The sequence below is a fragment of the Fundulus heteroclitus genome, unplaced genomic scaffold (assembly GCF_011125445.2).
Source record: "Fundulus heteroclitus isolate FHET01 unplaced genomic scaffold, MU-UCD_Fhet_4.1 scaffold_862, whole genome shotgun sequence".
In the NCBI taxonomy this organism is placed as follows: domain Eukaryota; kingdom Metazoa; phylum Chordata; class Actinopteri; order Cyprinodontiformes; family Fundulidae; genus Fundulus; species Fundulus heteroclitus.
In genome coordinates this window covers 15,202-33,187 of record NW_023397321.1, presented here as the reverse complement: position 1 = coordinate 33,187, position 17,986 = coordinate 15,202, and the positions used below count along the sequence as shown (strand labels likewise).

The following is a 17,986-nucleotide window of genomic DNA, read 5'->3' as shown; positions in this document are numbered from 1 at the left end:
TGATTGCACAACAAAACCCATGTTGATGATCAGTATTGCACCCATATGGACCTTTAATATATTTGCATTGTACTAAATGGTTTGTTAAATGAACATCACTCCAAATAATGATAGTAAGAATGGCCTTTAGAAAGGGGGGGGTTCTTAGTGGCATTTTTTTTTTTACTGAAATTACTTCTACTTCTACAGAAGTACTTTTAAAATCTAGTATCTATACTTCTACTTGAATGATAATTATGAATATTTTTTAAAACCTCTGTTTTGAAGTAAAATGAAATATAAATCTCCTGGGTATTTTTTTTTCTCAGTCTAGTAAAGACAGCCTGCATAGAGGTCTTCATTCTCTAGAAGTGCAAACCTCCGGCTGTGTTCCTATTACCTGAATCGTCCAGTCAGAGTGAGTTGGGTCTGATTAAGAGAATCTTTAATATGTCGTTCGCACAGGCGTGGCTTTATCAGCCAGAATCAAGAACAGGATGGCATTTAGCTGCCAGCTTCCAGCCCTCAGAGATAAGATGGAGTAATTACTGGATCCAGCACCTAGACCGCTGGTTGAGAAACAATAAGAAGCAGGATTAAGCTCTCACACACATTCAGTACATAAAAGCTTTCATACCACATCCTGTAAACGAAATTTTGAGAGATTTAATTATGACCTTTCTTCTTTTTTTTTTTTGTAAAAATCAAAAAGATTGGTCATCTCTATTTTTATTGTAGATATAGGAAAATATTTTTGGACAGAGTGGTTAATTTTATTAGGACTAAGTCGGACTCTCTGACGTACCGGTAAATGGACCAATCAGCGGCTTTGTCTCCGTGACGTCCACCGGAAGTGAACCTAAACGGCTCCAGCAGCAGCTCAGCAGGAAGACGGCTGTGTTTTCGTTTCTCGGCTGAATCTCTGCGTAGTTTCAGCAACAATGTCTTCAGTTCAGCATCTGAGAGAGTTTATCAGAGAGCGACTAACTGCTGCTGCTGAAGAAATCTTCTCAGAGGTTGAGAAAACCATCGTCCGCTACGAGGAAGACGCCAGACTGCTGGAAAGCTGCTGGAGACCAAAGATAAAGACCACCAGAATCGGTATGAAGCTACAAAAAGTGTCTGAGAAATCAGTTTGATCAGTTTGTAATCTGAGCTCTCAGCTTTCCAACCACACTTCAGTCTCTCAGGCTCCGTTCACACCTGAAACTAACCGCGGTGATGTTGGACATTCAAGCTCCGCGGAGTCAGCGGGATCTAGCTCACGGTTGATCCGATTGAGGGACGCCGATTTCGGCCAGAGTCTCACGCGGTGGTGCAGTTAGGGACCGTCAACAAGTCTTTCAACCAAGCAGTCTTGAGAAACAAAAATCAATAAATTCCTTATCTTATGACCAGCTAAGACGAAACTAATATAAAATCATACCAATAGATAACATCTGTAAGGCACACTTGTTTTTATTCCATTTTAAGCTGTTTTGACATTTTTAGCCAAGGCAAGGCAAATTTATTTGTATAACACAATTCAGTACAGAGACAATGCAAAGTGTTTACATGATTAAAATATAGGAAAATAAAACAGTATAAAAGCAAGCAGGAATAAAGTGTAGAAACAAAAATAGAACATTAAAAACAGTTAAACTAAAAAGTTGAACTAATGATGTTTCAGTAAAACAGTTTAACTAGAACAAAGATAATCCTAAACAAATGTGTTTTTATTCTTGATCTAAAGGAACTCAGGCTTTCAGCACTTTTCCAGTTTTCTGTGAGTTTGTTCCAGATAAGTGGAGCATAGGAACTAAATGCTGCTTCTCCATGTCTGGTTCTGGTTCTGCAGAGAAGGATGGAGCCAGAAGACCTGAGTGGTCTGGATGGTTGATGCCCTGATAACAAGTCTGTGATGTATTTAGGTGCTAATTCAGGGATTTATAGACTAACAGAAGGATTTTAAAGTCTATTCTCTGAGATACAGGGAACCATGGAAGGACTTCAGAACCGGGTCCATGTTCTCTACGTTCTTAGTCTTAGTGGAAGGACTTCAGAACCGGGTCCATGTTCTCTACGTTCTTAGTCTTAGTGAGGACTTCAGAACCGGGTCCATGTTCTCTAGTTTCTTAGTCTTAGTGGAAGGACTTCAGAACCGGGTCCATGTTCTCTACGTTCTTAGTCTTAGTGAGGACTTCAGAACCGGGTCCATGTTCTCTACGTTCTTAGTCTTAGTGAGGACTTCAGAACCGGGTCCATGTTCTCTACGTTCTTAGTCTTAGTGAGGACTTCAGAACCGGGTCCATGTTCTCTACGTTCTTAGTCTTAGTGAGGACTTCAGAACCGGGTCCATGTTCTCTACTTTCTTAGTCTTAGTGAGGACGCGGGCAGCAGCGTTCTGGATCAGCTGCAGCTGTCTGATCCACTTTTTAGGCAGACCTGTGAAAACACCGTTGCAGTAATCTATTCTACTAAAGATAAACGCATGGATTAGTTTTTCTAGATCCTGCTGAGACATCAGTCCTTTAATCCTGGAAATGTTCTTCAGGTGATAGAAAGCCAACCTTGTAACTGTTTTTAGATGCTTTTGAAGGTTCAGGTCTGAGTCCATCACTACACCCAGATTTCGGGCCTGATTAGTGGTTTTTAGCTGAAGTGGCTGAAGCTGTGTGCTAACTTTTGATCTCTCCTCTATTGGTCCAAAGATTATTACTTCTGCTTTGTTTTTATTCAATTGAAGTAAATTGTGGAACATCCATGCATTGATTTCTTCTAGGCATTTACTCAGTGCTTGAACTGGTTCATAGTCACCTGGTGACATGGTGATATAGAGCTGTGTGTCGTCTGCATTTTTATGGTAGCTGATGTTTTTATTATCTGAACTAGAGGAAGCATGTAGATATTGAAAAGGAGGGGACCCAGGATGGACCCTTGGGGAACCCCACATGTGATTTCTGTCATCTCTGATGTAAAGTTACCTACTGATACAAAAAATTCCCTGTCCTTTAAGTAGGATTTAAACCAGTGGAGAGCTGTACCAGAAAGGCCGACCCAGTTCTCCAGGCGTTCTAACAGGATGGAGTGATCGACAGTATCAAATGCTGCACTAAGGTCCAATAGAACCAGCACGGTGGTTCTTCCACAGTCTGTATTTATATGGATGTCATTAAGCACCTTGATAAGGGCGGTCTCTGTACTGTGGTGAGGAAACCTGACTGGAAAACGTCAAAGCGGCTGGTCGCTGTTAAGAAGGTGTTTAATTGTTGAAATACAGCTTTTTCAATAATCTTACTGATAAAGGGGAGGTTTGAGATGGGCCTGTAGTTCTGGAGTAGAAGTTTGTCTAAATTATTCTTTTTCAGCAGTGGTTTGATAATTGCTGTTTTTAGGGACTGGGGGAAAACACCTGACTGAAGGGACGTGTTTATTATCTGAGTCAGATCAGACGCTATGACAGGCAAAACTTTCTTAAAGAAAGCTGTGGGTAGAACATCAAGGCAGCATGAGGAGGAACTTAACTGCTGAATGATCTGCTCTAAGCTTTTGTGGTTTATTAGGCTGAATTGGGACATTTGGTCAAGTAGGGCTGGGCGATAATTCAATAACAATATATATCGATCGATAGACGTGTGGCGCGATAGGAAAACATAGGGTCGATAAAAACTTCCTTGCTACAGTCGGCACGCCGTCACTAAGCGCCGCCCTCTCAAACCACAACACAGAGCATGTGAATATGTAGCAGCAAGGAGCGGCGGAGGAAACGGTCCCAAAACGGGGTTTTACTAGTTTGCCAGCCTGATAGAAATAAACAACAGTGATTTGTAAAACTTGCAAGGAACCGGTAAAAGCAGAGTCTGGTAACGCAACCCACCAGTATTCATCACGTAAGCCGCTCACATCCGCAGCAGCGCGAGCTGTGCGGCTCCGGGTCGACGGAATTTTCTGGAACTTCTTCCAAAACAAAGCAGGTATAGCAGCTAAACTGGGCTCCCTTCTTTGTAATAAAATGACAAAGCGTCCAAGCGGCATAAGGACATAACGCATGTAACATGCTTCATAGTGATGGATATGTCTGCTGTTCTCTGCAGCTGAAAAACCTGCCACTCTTGATCCGCGATATAAAGTTAAGTTATTTTTCTTAAAAAAAAATTCTGTTATGCTTAAAAAAGTTTCATCATTTAGCAATATCATAAAATGTCCAGGCAGAGCTGCACATAAAATATGGTTTTAAATATTTTCAATAATTATCGATATCGATCAATATGCATTTTTTTTATCGATAAGCTTTTTTTCTATATCGCCCAGCCCTATGGTCAAGATCAATTCTAGTTGGAGACAACTTTGGTACTGAACTTGGTATGGATGTACAAACTGATCCTCTGATCTTTTGAATTTTCTCAGTAAAGAAGTTAGCAAATTCATTGCAGGCCCTGGTGGAGTTCAGAAGCCACGGACACAGGAGGGTTTGTTAACCTGTCGACTGTGGAAAATAAGACACGATCATTATTAATGTTGTTGTTGATGATCTCGGAGAAGAAAGATTCTCTTGCATTTTTCAGTTGTAAGTTATATCTGTAAAGTCTCTCTTTATAGATGTCATAGTGAACCAGGAGTCTATTCTTTCTCCACCTGCGTTCAGCTTTCCGACATTCCCTTTTTTCACCTCTAACTGCTGGAGCATTTCTCCAAGGAGATTTTTTCTTCCTGGAAAAAACTTTCACTTTAACTGGAACAATGCAGCCAATGATGTCTGAGACTTTAGAATGAAAGTTATCTACTAGCTCATCTACTGAGTTACAGCTCAAGGTTGAAGTAGCAGAGTAAGCTTGAATAAAAGTTTCAGTGGCATTGTCCTTAAAGGTGCGTTTTGTTACGATGTCCCTTTGGCTAAATGAGTCACTGGTAATGATACATTCAAAGGTAACGGAGAAGTGATCGGATAAGGCAACATCAGTTACATTGACCTGTGAAATGTTTAGACCTGTAGTGATGATGAAGTCTAAAATATATCCCTGTTTGTGTGTTGGCTGTTTAACATGTTGAGTTAAACCAAAGTTTCTAAGTGTGTCACACAGTTTTTTTTGCACTTCTGTCTTCAGGGTTGTCAACGTGAAAGTTGAAGTCTCCCACAATAATTAAACGGTCATAATTAACACATATCACAGACAGGAGGTCACTAAAATCATTAAAAAAGTTTGATGTGGACTTAGGAGGCCTGTAAACATTCAGAAATATAGTTCATACCGGGCTCTTTACTTGGAGAGCCAAATGTTCAAAAGAGTCAAATTTTCACAAAAACACCTTTTTACACTTTAGTGAATCACTAAACAATGTTGCCACTCCTCCACCTTTCCTTTGCTGTCTGCTCTCACAAAGAAAATTGTAGTTGGGAGGAGTTGTCTCTAATAGAATAGCTGCTTCGTTAGATTCATGTAACCATGTTTCTGTTAAAAACATTACATCAAGATTATTGTCAATAATGAAGTCATTAATTAAAAGGGATTTTCCTGACAGAGATCTAATGTTTAATAAACCCAGTTTATATGACTTAGTGGTTGATGTCTCTGTGACAGGTTGCATCTGACAGTTTATGACTTTTAAGTGTTTGTTCCTGTTTGTTAAGCTTTTGTTTTTCTTATTTCTGCCACGTATCATCACAGATATTCGATAATCTCCAACAAGAGGCCCAGGCTGATGCTGGAAACTGTCATGTCTGATAAACGTGCTGCCAGGGCCTGATCTGTATCACAGCGAAGTAATCTGGAGGTCCTCAGCACCAGAATGTTCTGTGATACGTAGAGGAGGAGGAGGATCTGAGGCTCTGAGGCCTTTGGAAAATGCTGGTTTAGTCACAGCAGAATGGCTATGTGGAGAGGATGTCAACTGTAGGCCAATCTTAAATACTTTGTTCATGTTGTGAGAAAGTTCCAGAAAAGGAACTTCTGGGCTTTGTGGAGATGAGGGGGAGATCAGTGTTCGTGGGGATGGAGGTTTTTGGTTCTCTTTGGAAGATTAAGGGGAGTCCTCTCTCCTCCTTTTGAGATCTTAGAATCCTCCTGTAGCCTCCCTCTGTGTCATCTTTCTGGCCATCTTTATCTTGGCTTGTTCGGGCTGTACTTGGCTTATCGTTTGTTTTGGCACTGGTTGAGCTTTGTTTTGGGACAAAGCTGATGGTGCATGGTTCACAGAATAGAAGATGTTTGAAATCAGCCGTTTTGCACCTGACCTATTTAGAGAGAAACCATTTTTGTTGAACAGATGTCTCCTCTCCCAAAATATGTTAAAGTTGTCTATGAAGGTTACAGTTGTTTGTTTGCATGTTTTTTCCAGCCATTTGTTTAGCATCAGAACTCTGGAAAAAATCTCATCTCCACAATTAATGGGAACATGAGGGCCGCTGAGAAACACCTTGACATTAAGGCCATCAACTAGATTTAGCAGACAAATGTAATCCTCTTTCAATACTTCTGATTTTCTCCGGGTGGCGTCCAGGGCTTCAGCTTGTATGATGAGTTTTTCCAAGGTCGGGCGTTTTTTCATGATCTTTGGAAGGATGTCTGATACATCAGACACCAGGCCACAGTTCAAAGGGTTATACATCAACACCTCTGTGTTTTTCTTGTTACAGAAATGTTTAATCCCAATTACAGATCCATTGCATAATATCAGGGTCCTTGGCCCTGTGGCGTGTTTTTCTCTGGTAGCTTAGAGTGAAGGTTGTTGACATACCTTTGATTATTGTTGTGATCCTCCTGGGTCACATCTTGGAGCGGAGCGAATCTGTTTCGTAATGGAATTCCAACATTTCCAGCAGGTTTACTCCTATCATTTGTTGTGAGAATAGCCTGTTGTTGTTTCACTTGTCTTGGGACACCTCTCTGTAGTTTCGGCCAGTTTTCTTTGTCTTTAAGGTATTTTTAAAGACAAAAGTTAGATATCACCTTTGCTTTATGGCAAGGTGGTCCATCATGCTGCAAAAGGCATTGTTCATCACCAAACTGCTCTTGGATGGTTGGGAGAAGTTGCTCTCAGAGGACATTCTGGTACCATTCCTTATTCATGGCTGTGTTTTTAGGTAAGACTGTGAGAGAGCCGACTCAATTGCCTTTTTGGCAACAATGGAACCTCTCTCCTTGAAGTTCTTGATGATGCGATAGATTGTTGACTGAGGTACAATCTTTCTAGCTGCGATTCTCTTTCCTGTTAGGCCATTTTTGTGCAGTGCAATGATGACTGCACGTGTTTCTTTAGAGATAACCATGGTTCATAGAAGAGAAACAATGATGCCAAGCACCAGCCTCTTTTTAAAGTGTCCAGTGGTGTCATTCTTACTTAATCATGACAGATTGATCTCCAGCCCTGTCCTCATCACCACCCACACCTGTGTTCATGGAGCAATCACTGAAACGATGTTAGCTGGTCCCTTTGAGGCAGGGCTGCAATGACGTTGAAATGTGTTTTGGGGGGTAAAGTTAATTTTCTAGGCAAATATTGATTTTGCAATTAATTGCCGTTACGCTGATCACTCTTTATAACATTCTGAAGTATACGCAAATTGCGGTTATCAAAACTGAAGCAGTAGACTTTGTAAATATTAACATTTGAATCATTTTCAATACTTTTGGCCATGACTGTACATTCTCTGCTGGGCTTTCTTGGTGAGGGAGTCCCACTTTAGGTCCTGGGAGATGATAGTTCCCAGGAAGCGGAAAGACTCCACAGTGTCAATGGTGGAGTCACAGAGGGTGATGGGGGTAGCTAGGGCTGAGTTCTTCCTGAAGTCCACAACCATCTCCACTGTTTTTACAGCGTTGAGCTCCAGGTTGTTCTCCCTGTACCAGGTCACCAGATGGTCAGCCTCCCATCCAGCCGCCGCTCCACAGAGCAGGAAGAGTGTGTTCTCCCCTATGCTGCTCCAACGTAGCAGCGGGAAAAGAGAGCAATTGTATTAAGGGAGCAAATCTTTATACAGTGAACCCCCCTGGTGTTGATGCCTGGCTTTATATTGCAAGAGTATACAGGTGGTTCATGGAGGATGAAGAAATTAAACCATATCCTGGCCTCCACACTCCCCTACCTAAACCCAACAGGGCATCTCTGGGACACCATGTTGATGTCCATCCAGTGTCACCAGGTTACACCTTAGACTGTCCAGCAGCTCAGTGATCCATCACTGGATTCCCACCAGAACACATTCCTTTGTACACTGATGCTAGCAGGTGCTACATGGCCCACCTGATCTGAATTCGAGTGGTGTTTTGTTGTTGGACTTCTGTGCTCGTCATGGATTGTCCATCACAAACACCATGTTCAAGCATAAGGGTGTCCATATGTGCTCTTGGCACCAGGACACCCTAGATCGCAGTTCAATGATCAACTTTGTTGTTGTTTCATCTAATCTGGGGCCGCATGTCTTGGACACTCGGGTGAAGAGAGGGGCGGAGTTCTCCAATGACCACTACCTGGTGGTGAGTTGACTCCGATGGCGGGGGAGGAAGCCGATCCGACCGGGCAGGCCCAAACATACTGTGAGGGTTTGCTGGGAACATCTGGCAGAGTCCCCTGTGAGACGGAGCTTTAACTCCCACCTCCGGGAGAACTTTAAACACGTCCCGAGGGAGGCAGGGGACATTGAGTCTGAATGGACCATGTTACACGCCTCTATTGTTGAGGCGGCTAGTCGGAGCTGTGGCCGCAAGGTTGTCGGTGCATGTCGCGGCAGCAACCCTCGAACCCACTGGTGGACACCAGCGGTGAGGGAAGCCGTGAAGCTGAAGGAGGAGTCCTACTGGGCTTTATTGGGCTGTGGGACTCCGGAAGCAGCTCATGTGTACCGGCAGTCGAAGCGGCTGGCGGCTCGGCTGGTCGCTGAGGCAAAAACTCGGGCGTGGGAAGAGTTCGGAGAGGCCATGGAGAAAGACTTCCGTACGGCTTCGAAGCGATTCTGGTCCACTATCCGGCGTCTCAGGAGGGGGAAGCAGTGCAGTACCAACACTGTTTACAGTGGGGGTGGTGTGCTGCTGACCTCGACTCGGGACGTCGTGTTTCGGTGGGCGGAATACTTCGAAAACCTCCTTAATCCCCCCAACACGTCTTCCATTGCGGAAGCAGAGCCTGAGGACTCTGGGTCGGGTTCTCCCATCTCTGGTGCTGAGGTTGCCGAGGTTGTTAAAAAGCTCCTCGGTGGAAAGACCCCGGGGGTGGATGAGATTCGCCCTGAGTACCTTAAGGCTCTGGATGTTGTGGGGCTGTGTTGGTTAACGCGGCTCTGCAGCATTGCATGGACATCGGGGGCAGTTCCCCTGGATTGGCAGACTGGGGTGGTGGTCCCCCTATTTAAAAAGGGGGACCGGAGGGTGTGTTCCAACTACAGAGGAATCACACTCCTCCCTGGTAGCCTCCTTGGTAAGGTCTATTCAGGGGTTCTGGAAAGGAGGGTCCGTCGGATAGTTGAATCTCGGATTCAGGAAGAGCAGTGTGGTTTTCGTCCTGGCCGTGGAACACTGGACCAGCTCTACAGGTCCATCTCAAAATATTAGCATATTGTGATAAAGTTAATTATTTTCCATAATGTAATGATAAAACTTGAACATTCATATATTTTAGATTCATTGCACACTAACTGAAATATTTCAGGTCTTTTATTGTCTTAATATGGATGATTTTGGCATACAGCTCATGAAAACCCAAAATTCCTATCTCACAAAATTAGCACATCATGAAAAGGGTCTCTAAACGAGCTATGAACCTAATCATCTGAATCAACAAATGAACTCTAAACACCTGCAAAAGATTCCTGAGGCCTTTAAAACTCCCAGCCTGGTTCATCACTCAAAACCCCAATCATGGGTAAGACTGCCGACCTGACTGCTGTCCAGAAGGCCATCATTGACACCCTCAAGCAAGAGGGTATGACACAGAAAGACATTTCTGAATGAATAGGTTGTTCCCAGAGTGCCATATCAAGGCACCTCAGTGGGAAGTCTGTGGGAAGCAAAAAGTGTGGCAGAAAACGCCGCACAACGAGAAGAGGTGACCGGACCCTGAGGAAGATTGTGGAGAAGGGCCGATTCCAGACCTTGGGGGACCTGCGGAAGCAGTGGACTGAGTCTGGAGCAGAAACATCCAGAGCCACCGTGCGCAGGCGTGTGCAGGAAATGGGCTACAGGTGCCGCATTCCCCAGGTCAAGTCACTTTTGAACCAGAAAGAGCGGCAGAGGTCAGAAGAGTCTGACCTGGGCTACAGACAAGCAGCACTGGACTGTTGCTCAGTAGTCCAAAGTACTTTTTTCGGATGAAAGCAAATTTTGCATGTCATTTGGAAATGAAGGTGCCAGAGTCTGGAGGAAGACTGGGGAGAAGGAAATGCCAAAATGCCAGAAGTCCAGTGTCAAGTACCCACAGCCAGTGATGGTCTGGGGTGCCATGTCAGCTGCTGGTGTTGGTCCACTGTGTTTTATCAAGGGCAGGGTCAATGCAGCTAGCTATCAGGAGATTTTGGAGCACTTCATGCTTCCATCTGCTGAAAAGCTTTATGGAGATGAAGATTTCATTTTTCAGCACAACCTGGCACCTGCTCACAGTGCCAAAACCACTGGTAAAGGGTTTACTGACCATGGTATCACTGTGCTCAATTGGCCTCGCGACTCTCCTGACCTGAACCCCATAGAGAATCTGTGGGATATTGTGAAGAGAAAGTTGAGAGACGCAAGACCCAACACTCTGGATGAGCTAAAGGCCGCTATCGAAGCATCCTGGGCCTCCATAACACCTCAGCAGTGCCACAGGCTGATTGCCTCCATGCCACGCCGCATTGAAGCAGTCATTTCTGCAAAAGGATTCCCCACCAAGTATTGAGTGCATAACTGTACATAATTATTTGAAGGTTGACTCTTTTTGTATTAAGAACACTTTTCTTTTATTGGTCGGATGAAATATGCTAATTTTGTGAGATAGGAATTTTGGGTTTTCATGAGCTATATGCCAAAATCATCCGTATTAAGACAATAAAAGACCTGAAATATTTCAGTTAGTGTGCAATGAATCTAAAATATATGAATGTTCAAGTTTTATCATTACATTATGGAAAATAATTAACTTTATCACAATATGCTAATATTTTGAGATGGACCTGTATACCCTCAGCAGGATTCTGGAGGGGGCATGGGAGTTTGCCCAACCAGTCTACATGTGCTTTGTGGATCTGGAGAAGGCATTCGACCGTGTCCCCCGAGGGATCCTATGGGGGGTACTCCAGGAGTATGGAGTACCAGACCCTTTAATAAGGGCTGTAAGGTCTCTGTACGACCGGTGTCAGAGTCTGGTTCGCATTGCCGGCAGTAAGTCAGACTCGTTTCCAGTGAGAGTTGGACTCCGCCAAGGTTGCCCTTTGTCACCGATTCTGTTCATAACTTTTATGGACAGAATTTCTAGGAGCAGCCAAGGTGTTGAGGAGATCCGTTTTGGTGGCCTTAGGATTGCGTCTCTGCTATTCGCGGATGACGTGGTCCTATTGGCTTCATCAGAGCGTGATCTACAGCTCTCACTGGAGCGGTTCGCAGCCGAGTGCGAAGCGGCCGGGATGAAAATCAGTGCCTCCAAATCCAAGACCAAGGATCTTCAACCGGAAAAGGGTAGAGTGCCTCCTCCGGGTTGGGGAGCATGTGCTGCCCCTAGTGGAGGAGTTCAAGTATCTTGGGGTCTTGTTCACGAATGAGGGGAAGATGGAGCAGTAGATCGACAGGCGGATTGGTGCAGCGTCTGCTGTGAAGCGGGCGCTGTACCGATCCGTTGTGGTGAAGAGAGAGCTGAGCCAAACGGCAAAGCTCTCGATTTACCGGTCGATCTACGTTCCTACCCTCATCTATGTGATGAGCTTTGGGTCGTGACTGAAAGAACGAGATCCCGGATACAAGCGGCTGAAATGAGTTTTCTCCGTAGTGTGTCTGGGCTGTCCCTTAGAGATAGGGTGAGGAGCTCAGTCATCCAGGGAGGACTCGGAGTAGAGCCGCTGCTCCTCCACGTCGAAAGGAGCCAGTTGGGGTGGCTCGGGCATCTGGTCAGGATGCCTCCTGGACGCCTCCCTGGTGAGGTGTTCCGGGCACGTCCCACCGGGAGGAGGCCCAGGGGAAGACCCAGGACACGCTGGAGGGACTATGTCTCCCGGCTGGCCTGGGAAACGCCTTGGGATTCCTCCTGAGGAGCTGGCCCAAGTGGCCGGGGAGAGGGACGTCTGGGCCTCCCTACTGAAGCTGCTACCCCCGCGACCCGACCCCGGATAAGCGGAAGAAGACGGACAAACTGATGCTAGCAGCATTAGTGTAGCCATGAGGCACCATAAAAAACTTCCTTTTTTCATGTCTCTCAGTTCTTCTGAACAATGCTATTGTTTGTATTTTATTGATAAAGAAGTCTGCATATGTCTTTCTGGCTATAGTCGACATGTTAGTTAACTCTGGACTTTATTACAGCGTACTTGTTTAAGTGTATTTTTCAGTGCATTCCTTGTGTGCTTGACATAGTAAATGCCTCTTTAGCTTCTGGTCAGGTACCTGTTTGTCTGAAGAGTGCTGACATCCACCCACAGTTAAATTTTAGATGAACTGTGATGCCTACAGTCCAGGAACAACCAGGCTGATGTATGAGACAGGCATCAGTTGAATTATATTAATGATCTCTTTCTTTGTCCCCACAGACCTCCAGAAGCCACATGTCTCCAAGGAGGAGGAAGCTTCTTCCATCCAACAGCTCTCCAACCAGAGGAGAAGGTCCAGTCATGACCAGGAGGAAGCAGAACCTCAGTGGTCTGAAGAGGAACAGATGGAACCAGATCCTCTCCTGATTACAGAAGAGGAGGAACCAGAACTTCCACTGGTTAAAGAAGAAAATGTGGAGACTGAGTCTTCGTGGGTTAAAGAAGAACAAAAGGAACGGGAACCACTAATTGAAGACCAAGAGGACCCAGAAGTTCCACTGATTGAGGAAGAAAAGGAGGAACCAGATTCTTCGAGGCTTAAACATGAACAGCAGGACCCAGAAAATTTACCAACTAGAAGGGAGCAGAAGGATGTCTGCAGCAGTCAGGAGGGAGAGCAGCTTGTCCAGAAGCAGTCTGTTGCTCTAATGGAGACCTTTACCCTTCAGGAACGTGAAGGAGAACCAATAACTGAGCAGCTTTCCTTTCATATCTCTCCTGTAGTTCAGACCAAAGACCAGAAAGGAAGCAGCTCCACTGGGTCAGAGAGTCAGTCTTCCACTGACATTAAGAAAATGTCTTTAAAATGTGATGTTTGTGGGAAGTCTTTGAAGTACCAGAGTTATTTGAAAAAGCATTACAGAACCCACACAGGTGAGAGGCCTTTTTCTTGTCAGACATGCGGAAAACGTTTCACTCGACTAGCCAGTTTAAATAGTCACATGAGAACCCACACAGGTGAAAGACCTTTTTCTTGTCAGACATGCGGAAAAAGTTTCACTCGACTGAGTCATTTAAAACTTCACATGAGAACCCACACAGGTGAGAGGCCTTTTTCTTGTCAGACATGTGGGAAAACTTATACTTGTAACAGTCATTTAAAAGCTCACATGAGAACCCACACAGGTGAAAGACCTTATTCTTGTCAGACATGTGGAAAAAGTTTCACTCAACTAGCCAGTTTAAATACTCACAAGAAAACTCACATAGTCGGGAGACTTTTTTCAAGAGGAATATGTGTACCAAGCTTCGCTCAAGGTGGCAGTTTGAATCTTCAACTGAAATAAGAACAAGTAGTCCTATTTTATTTATTTATCTTTTACTTTCACAAAGATTTCCAAGTACAAATATTAAAGTTCTTCCTAATAGTTTTCCACCAGAGACTCTCTGCTGCCACCTGCTGGATTGGATTCTCGTCTTTTGTATAAACTTAGTCTGCCTTGTCGATCTACTTTTTTTTTTTTTTTTTTTTTTTTTTAGATTAAACAATGTTTTACACGTAGTTCTTTCACCTAAGAAATATCTACAGGTGCAAAGGCTGAATAATTAACTGATATTTTTTTGAGTTAACTGGAGATGTTTTATGTTCTCAGAGTTTATGTTAGCAAAGTCGTTCATTGTTTTAATTCCTAATTGTTTGTTACTGGTAGGAATTTTAAAAAAATCACAAGAATAATTGTGCAGAGCCAGTCCAAAGTTTTTTAGCCCTTTATCATCTCTGCTTTTTATAAGCGGCTGCAGCAAAAGCTTTGAATCCTTGTTATTCTTCTATGACCTTCAGATTTTTCTATCTGTTCTTTTAAATCTTGATGTTTGTCCTTTTTTGATCACATTTTATTTACTCAAAAACCTTGTCTCTTGGAGGTTTTCTTTTGGTAAGTGTCCTTCCATCCTGTACAAAGGTTTTTGGTTATTCCCAAGGGTCTTATATCTTGAGGAGCCGTGTAGGTTTTATATTTTTGTTTAAAATATATTTTTTATTTTAAATTCTGTCCACTCTAGTAAGCTTGATTGACATTTATTCTCAGCTAGCATGTGTAAAATCTCTAGAGTAGGATGTGAGGGTGTCAGTTCTGCTGAGGCCTTTCAGATTTATACATTTAACTGTTGGCTTCAATAGTTAAATTTGATTACAAGGACTAGCCTTGGGTCAAATAGGGTCTGGTACAGCAGGTTGATTCAACTACTTATCTATTTTCAATAGATGTCAAATACATATTTTTATTGATACTTGTTTTTGCATCCATGTTTACATTTTCTATTCCTTTTTCAGTAAAATTCTTCTAGTTGGAGACCAAAGGACACAATTCAGATCATTTTCTGTTCATTTTATGGTGTTTATAATAGTGATGATGATACATGGGATAAATATTATAAGCCAAGGCTATGCTCCCCCTGTTTTTAGCCCATAATGGCTTTCATTGCAGTGAAGGTCCAAGCCAACATTGGTACCGTATGTCATGATGTATGCGTGACCTATAAAAACTCAATGCCTGATTGCTGTTTTGAAGTGGCGACTGGTTTGACTTCAGTGAAGGAACCTGGTACACAAACGTACAAGTACAGCTGTGCTCTATGCAGGAAAATTGCGTGCTGGTGTGCGTGCGCATGGTTTTATTAATCATGTTTTTTTTTTTGTCTACGCCGTTTTCTTTCTTTTTCTCTGCGTATGTACACTTTTAGTATGGATTCCACACACAGTTTTATAAACGAGACCCGAAAAAGTTGCTAAACTGTCAGTAATGGAGCAGATATTAACTAAGAATACTTGTAGATGTAAACATGTTTTTCAGTTGTTTAAATGCTTATTTACTGCACATTGCAGTAGTCCAGCCTGGAGGAGACAAAAGCATGGATAAGCTTCTCCACATCTGCATGAGTGAATTTGGGACGAAGTTTGGGGATGTTTCTGAGGTGGAAGGTCTTGCAGAGTTGTTTGATGTGGGCTTCAAAGATCAGATGAGTCCATTTTAACACCCAGGTTGGTGGCGAATGTTGAGAGTGGAAGAGTTTGTCCAGAGAAGGTGATGCTGGTGATGTCAGATGACCGAACCTGGTGTGGAGTGCCGACTAAAATGGCTTCAGTCTTGGAGGTGTTCATTGATAGCAGCATGTTTGATGCTTGGAGCACCTTAGTGTATCAAGTTTGGTGTTTCATATAAAACAGTTTGATGTAAAAACTTCTTCCTGCTGCATATGCGATTGAAAGAAAAATCAGAGTCCACACAGATGGCCGAGGACTCATGTCTCTGAGGAAAGCTTTAAAAGGAGAGGCAGTGATTTGTTGCCATGGCGACTCCCTCCAGCAGCTGTCTGTGATAGTGGATGATCAGCAGCATCTGGGGCTGTTTTACTGTCATTCTGACGTGAAAATATTCACTAAAAACAAAAGTTTTGTTGCAAGAATTACAGCAATTTAAGAAAGAAATTACAAAAAATATATATTTTGAAGGGCTTTTATTTTGAAATTCAAAACCAGATGTTGATGAACTTTGGTGAGGATTATCTGGAGGTCTTTTACTGTAATTCTAATAAATGTATTAACTCAAAACAGTTTTTGAATGTATATATCTCCCTCATTGTGGTACAATAAAGATATTTCTACTGTATTCACTGAAGCTCATGAAAATTAAGTGGACATTGCCAAATACTGAGCATACTAACCATGTAAAACAGTGAAAGAAATGTGTCCTTATTTAGAGGTGGACCTGAAAAAATGTTATAATGTAGCAAGAATAATGTCACCTAACTCCGTTTGATATGTTAAACATTGCTTTTGTTTTTGAAAGGTCCTGTTGAGGATTATTACTGTAATTTGTGGTGTTCGGGTCATAGAAATTATATAAGATTAAACCCCACATTGACTTTTGCGGCGCAGAAATTACGGCCGCCATCTTGGGGCAGTAAACCTGTTACCCTAATCTACTAGTTGAAGCTTTTGTTTGAATCGACGGACTACTGACATCAGGGCTCGAGGGATAACTTTTCACAATTGAGATGAACAGATATTTTTGATTAGAATGATATATATATAGATATAGTTTTAAAGTCTTCAGCAAAAAAAATATGTGAAAATTAATTCAAGATGTTATCCATCCATCCATCCATCCATTTTCTGACCCGCTTAATCCCTCATGGGGTCACGGGGGGTTGCTGGTGCCTATCTCCAGCGTTCACCGGGCGAGAGGCGGGTATTCAAGATGTTATAGTTTATTAAAATTGATTATGCGCCTGCTCAACACATTACACTGAGCTGAGCTGTTGTCCGCCCCAAGATGGGGCCCCCAAATCTCGTCAGCGAAAGCGGTCGATGCGGGGTCTACTCATATTAGTTCGGGTGACCTACAAAGCCGCGTGGAGGCCAGCTCCACTCCAGTCCAGCAGGGGGCGGTAGATGGACCAATCAGCTGCTTTGTCTCAGTGACGTCCACCGGCAGTTAATCTAAAATACGTTGGAAAACGGCTGTGTTTTCGTTTCTCGGCTGAATCTCTGCGTAGTTTCAGCAACAATGTCTTCAGTTCAGCATCTGAGAGAGTTTATCAGAGAGCGACTAACTGCTGCTGCTGAAGAAATCTTCTCAGAGGTTGAGAAAACCATCGTCCGCTACGAGGAAGACGCCAGACGGCTGGAAAGCTGCTGGAGACCCCAGATAAAACTCCCCAGAATCGGTATGAAGCTACAAAAAGTGTCTGATAAATCAGTTTGATCAGTTTCTAATCTGAGCTCTCAGCTTTCCAACCACACTTCAGTCTCTGAGGCTCCGTTCACACCTGAAACTAACATCCTCCCAGTTCTCCTCTGCTGCTGCTTTCTAGCTTTAAAGATGAAAAACCTTTAAAATAAATTTTCACAACCAGCTTTATTTACCAAGTATGTGAACACAGAAATTAATCTGACTTTCTTCCACTTAGCTTTTGTGATTTATGTATTATTGGCCTAATCCTGCTTCGCTACTAAAGGCCCATTTTTACCCCGGTTTAAGATTTGACAATAAAATAAGGAATCATTGATCAGAGGTAGAACGGTTTAAATACATATTTAATTCATAGAAATTAAATATGGAGACAGAGTACATACCATTACAAGATGTTGTTCTCACCGGTGGATAAGTCTGTCTGTCTGAAGTAAGTTTTACCAAGACATTCCTTTTATCAACTTTAAACTCCTCCTGCATGGCTCAGTGGGAGGATGACTGACCCCCTCTCCTGCTGACCACCCCCTCGGGGCAATACAACTCCATGTTTATCTTACGCTGGAGCAGGAAAGGACAGACCCAACTCTGCTTTCCTCAGTAACCCCAACTAAGATATATTTTTTAATTCTCAACAACCCCTCTGTTTTGATCCCTCAAAGATCAAACCAATAACTAGGCTAAACTAAGTCTGTAGTGAGATTGGTTTCTGCTGTATATCTACAGTAATGGTAGTTCGGCTTCCTGACCACTGGGGGAGCTCTAGGAAACTAGAGTGATATAGGTTGGAGGCAGAAGAGTTGTATGTTGCTACCACATGCTTAAAATAATAAAATGGAAGCATCGCTTTCCAACT

At 43.2% G+C, this 17,986-nt stretch overlaps 1 protein-coding gene across 1 annotated transcript; it reads left to right on the top strand.

The window, feature by feature from the left end:
- The first annotated feature begins 833 nt into the window (after positions 1–833).
- Positions 834–16,398, top strand: LOC118562328 (zinc finger protein 135-like). Its single transcript, XM_036134625.1, has 2 exons — positions 834–1,080; positions 12,659–16,398. The coding sequence occupies exons 1-2, from the start codon at positions 921–923 to the stop codon at positions 13,723–13,725; spliced, it is 1,227 nt and encodes a 408-aa protein (XP_035990518.1). The 5' UTR covers positions 834–920; the 3' UTR covers positions 13,726–16,398.
- Positions 16,399–17,986: the final 1,588 nt, after the last annotated feature.

Coding starts and splice junctions, on each gene's coding strand:
- LOC118562328 (XM_036134625.1), top strand. CDS start 921: ATGTCTTCAGTTCAGCATCTGAGAGAGTTTATCAGAGAGCGACTAACT. Junction 1,081..12,658: donor GATAAAGACCACCAGAATCG/GTATGAAGCTAC, acceptor TTGTCCCCACAG/ACCTCCAGAAGCCACATGTC.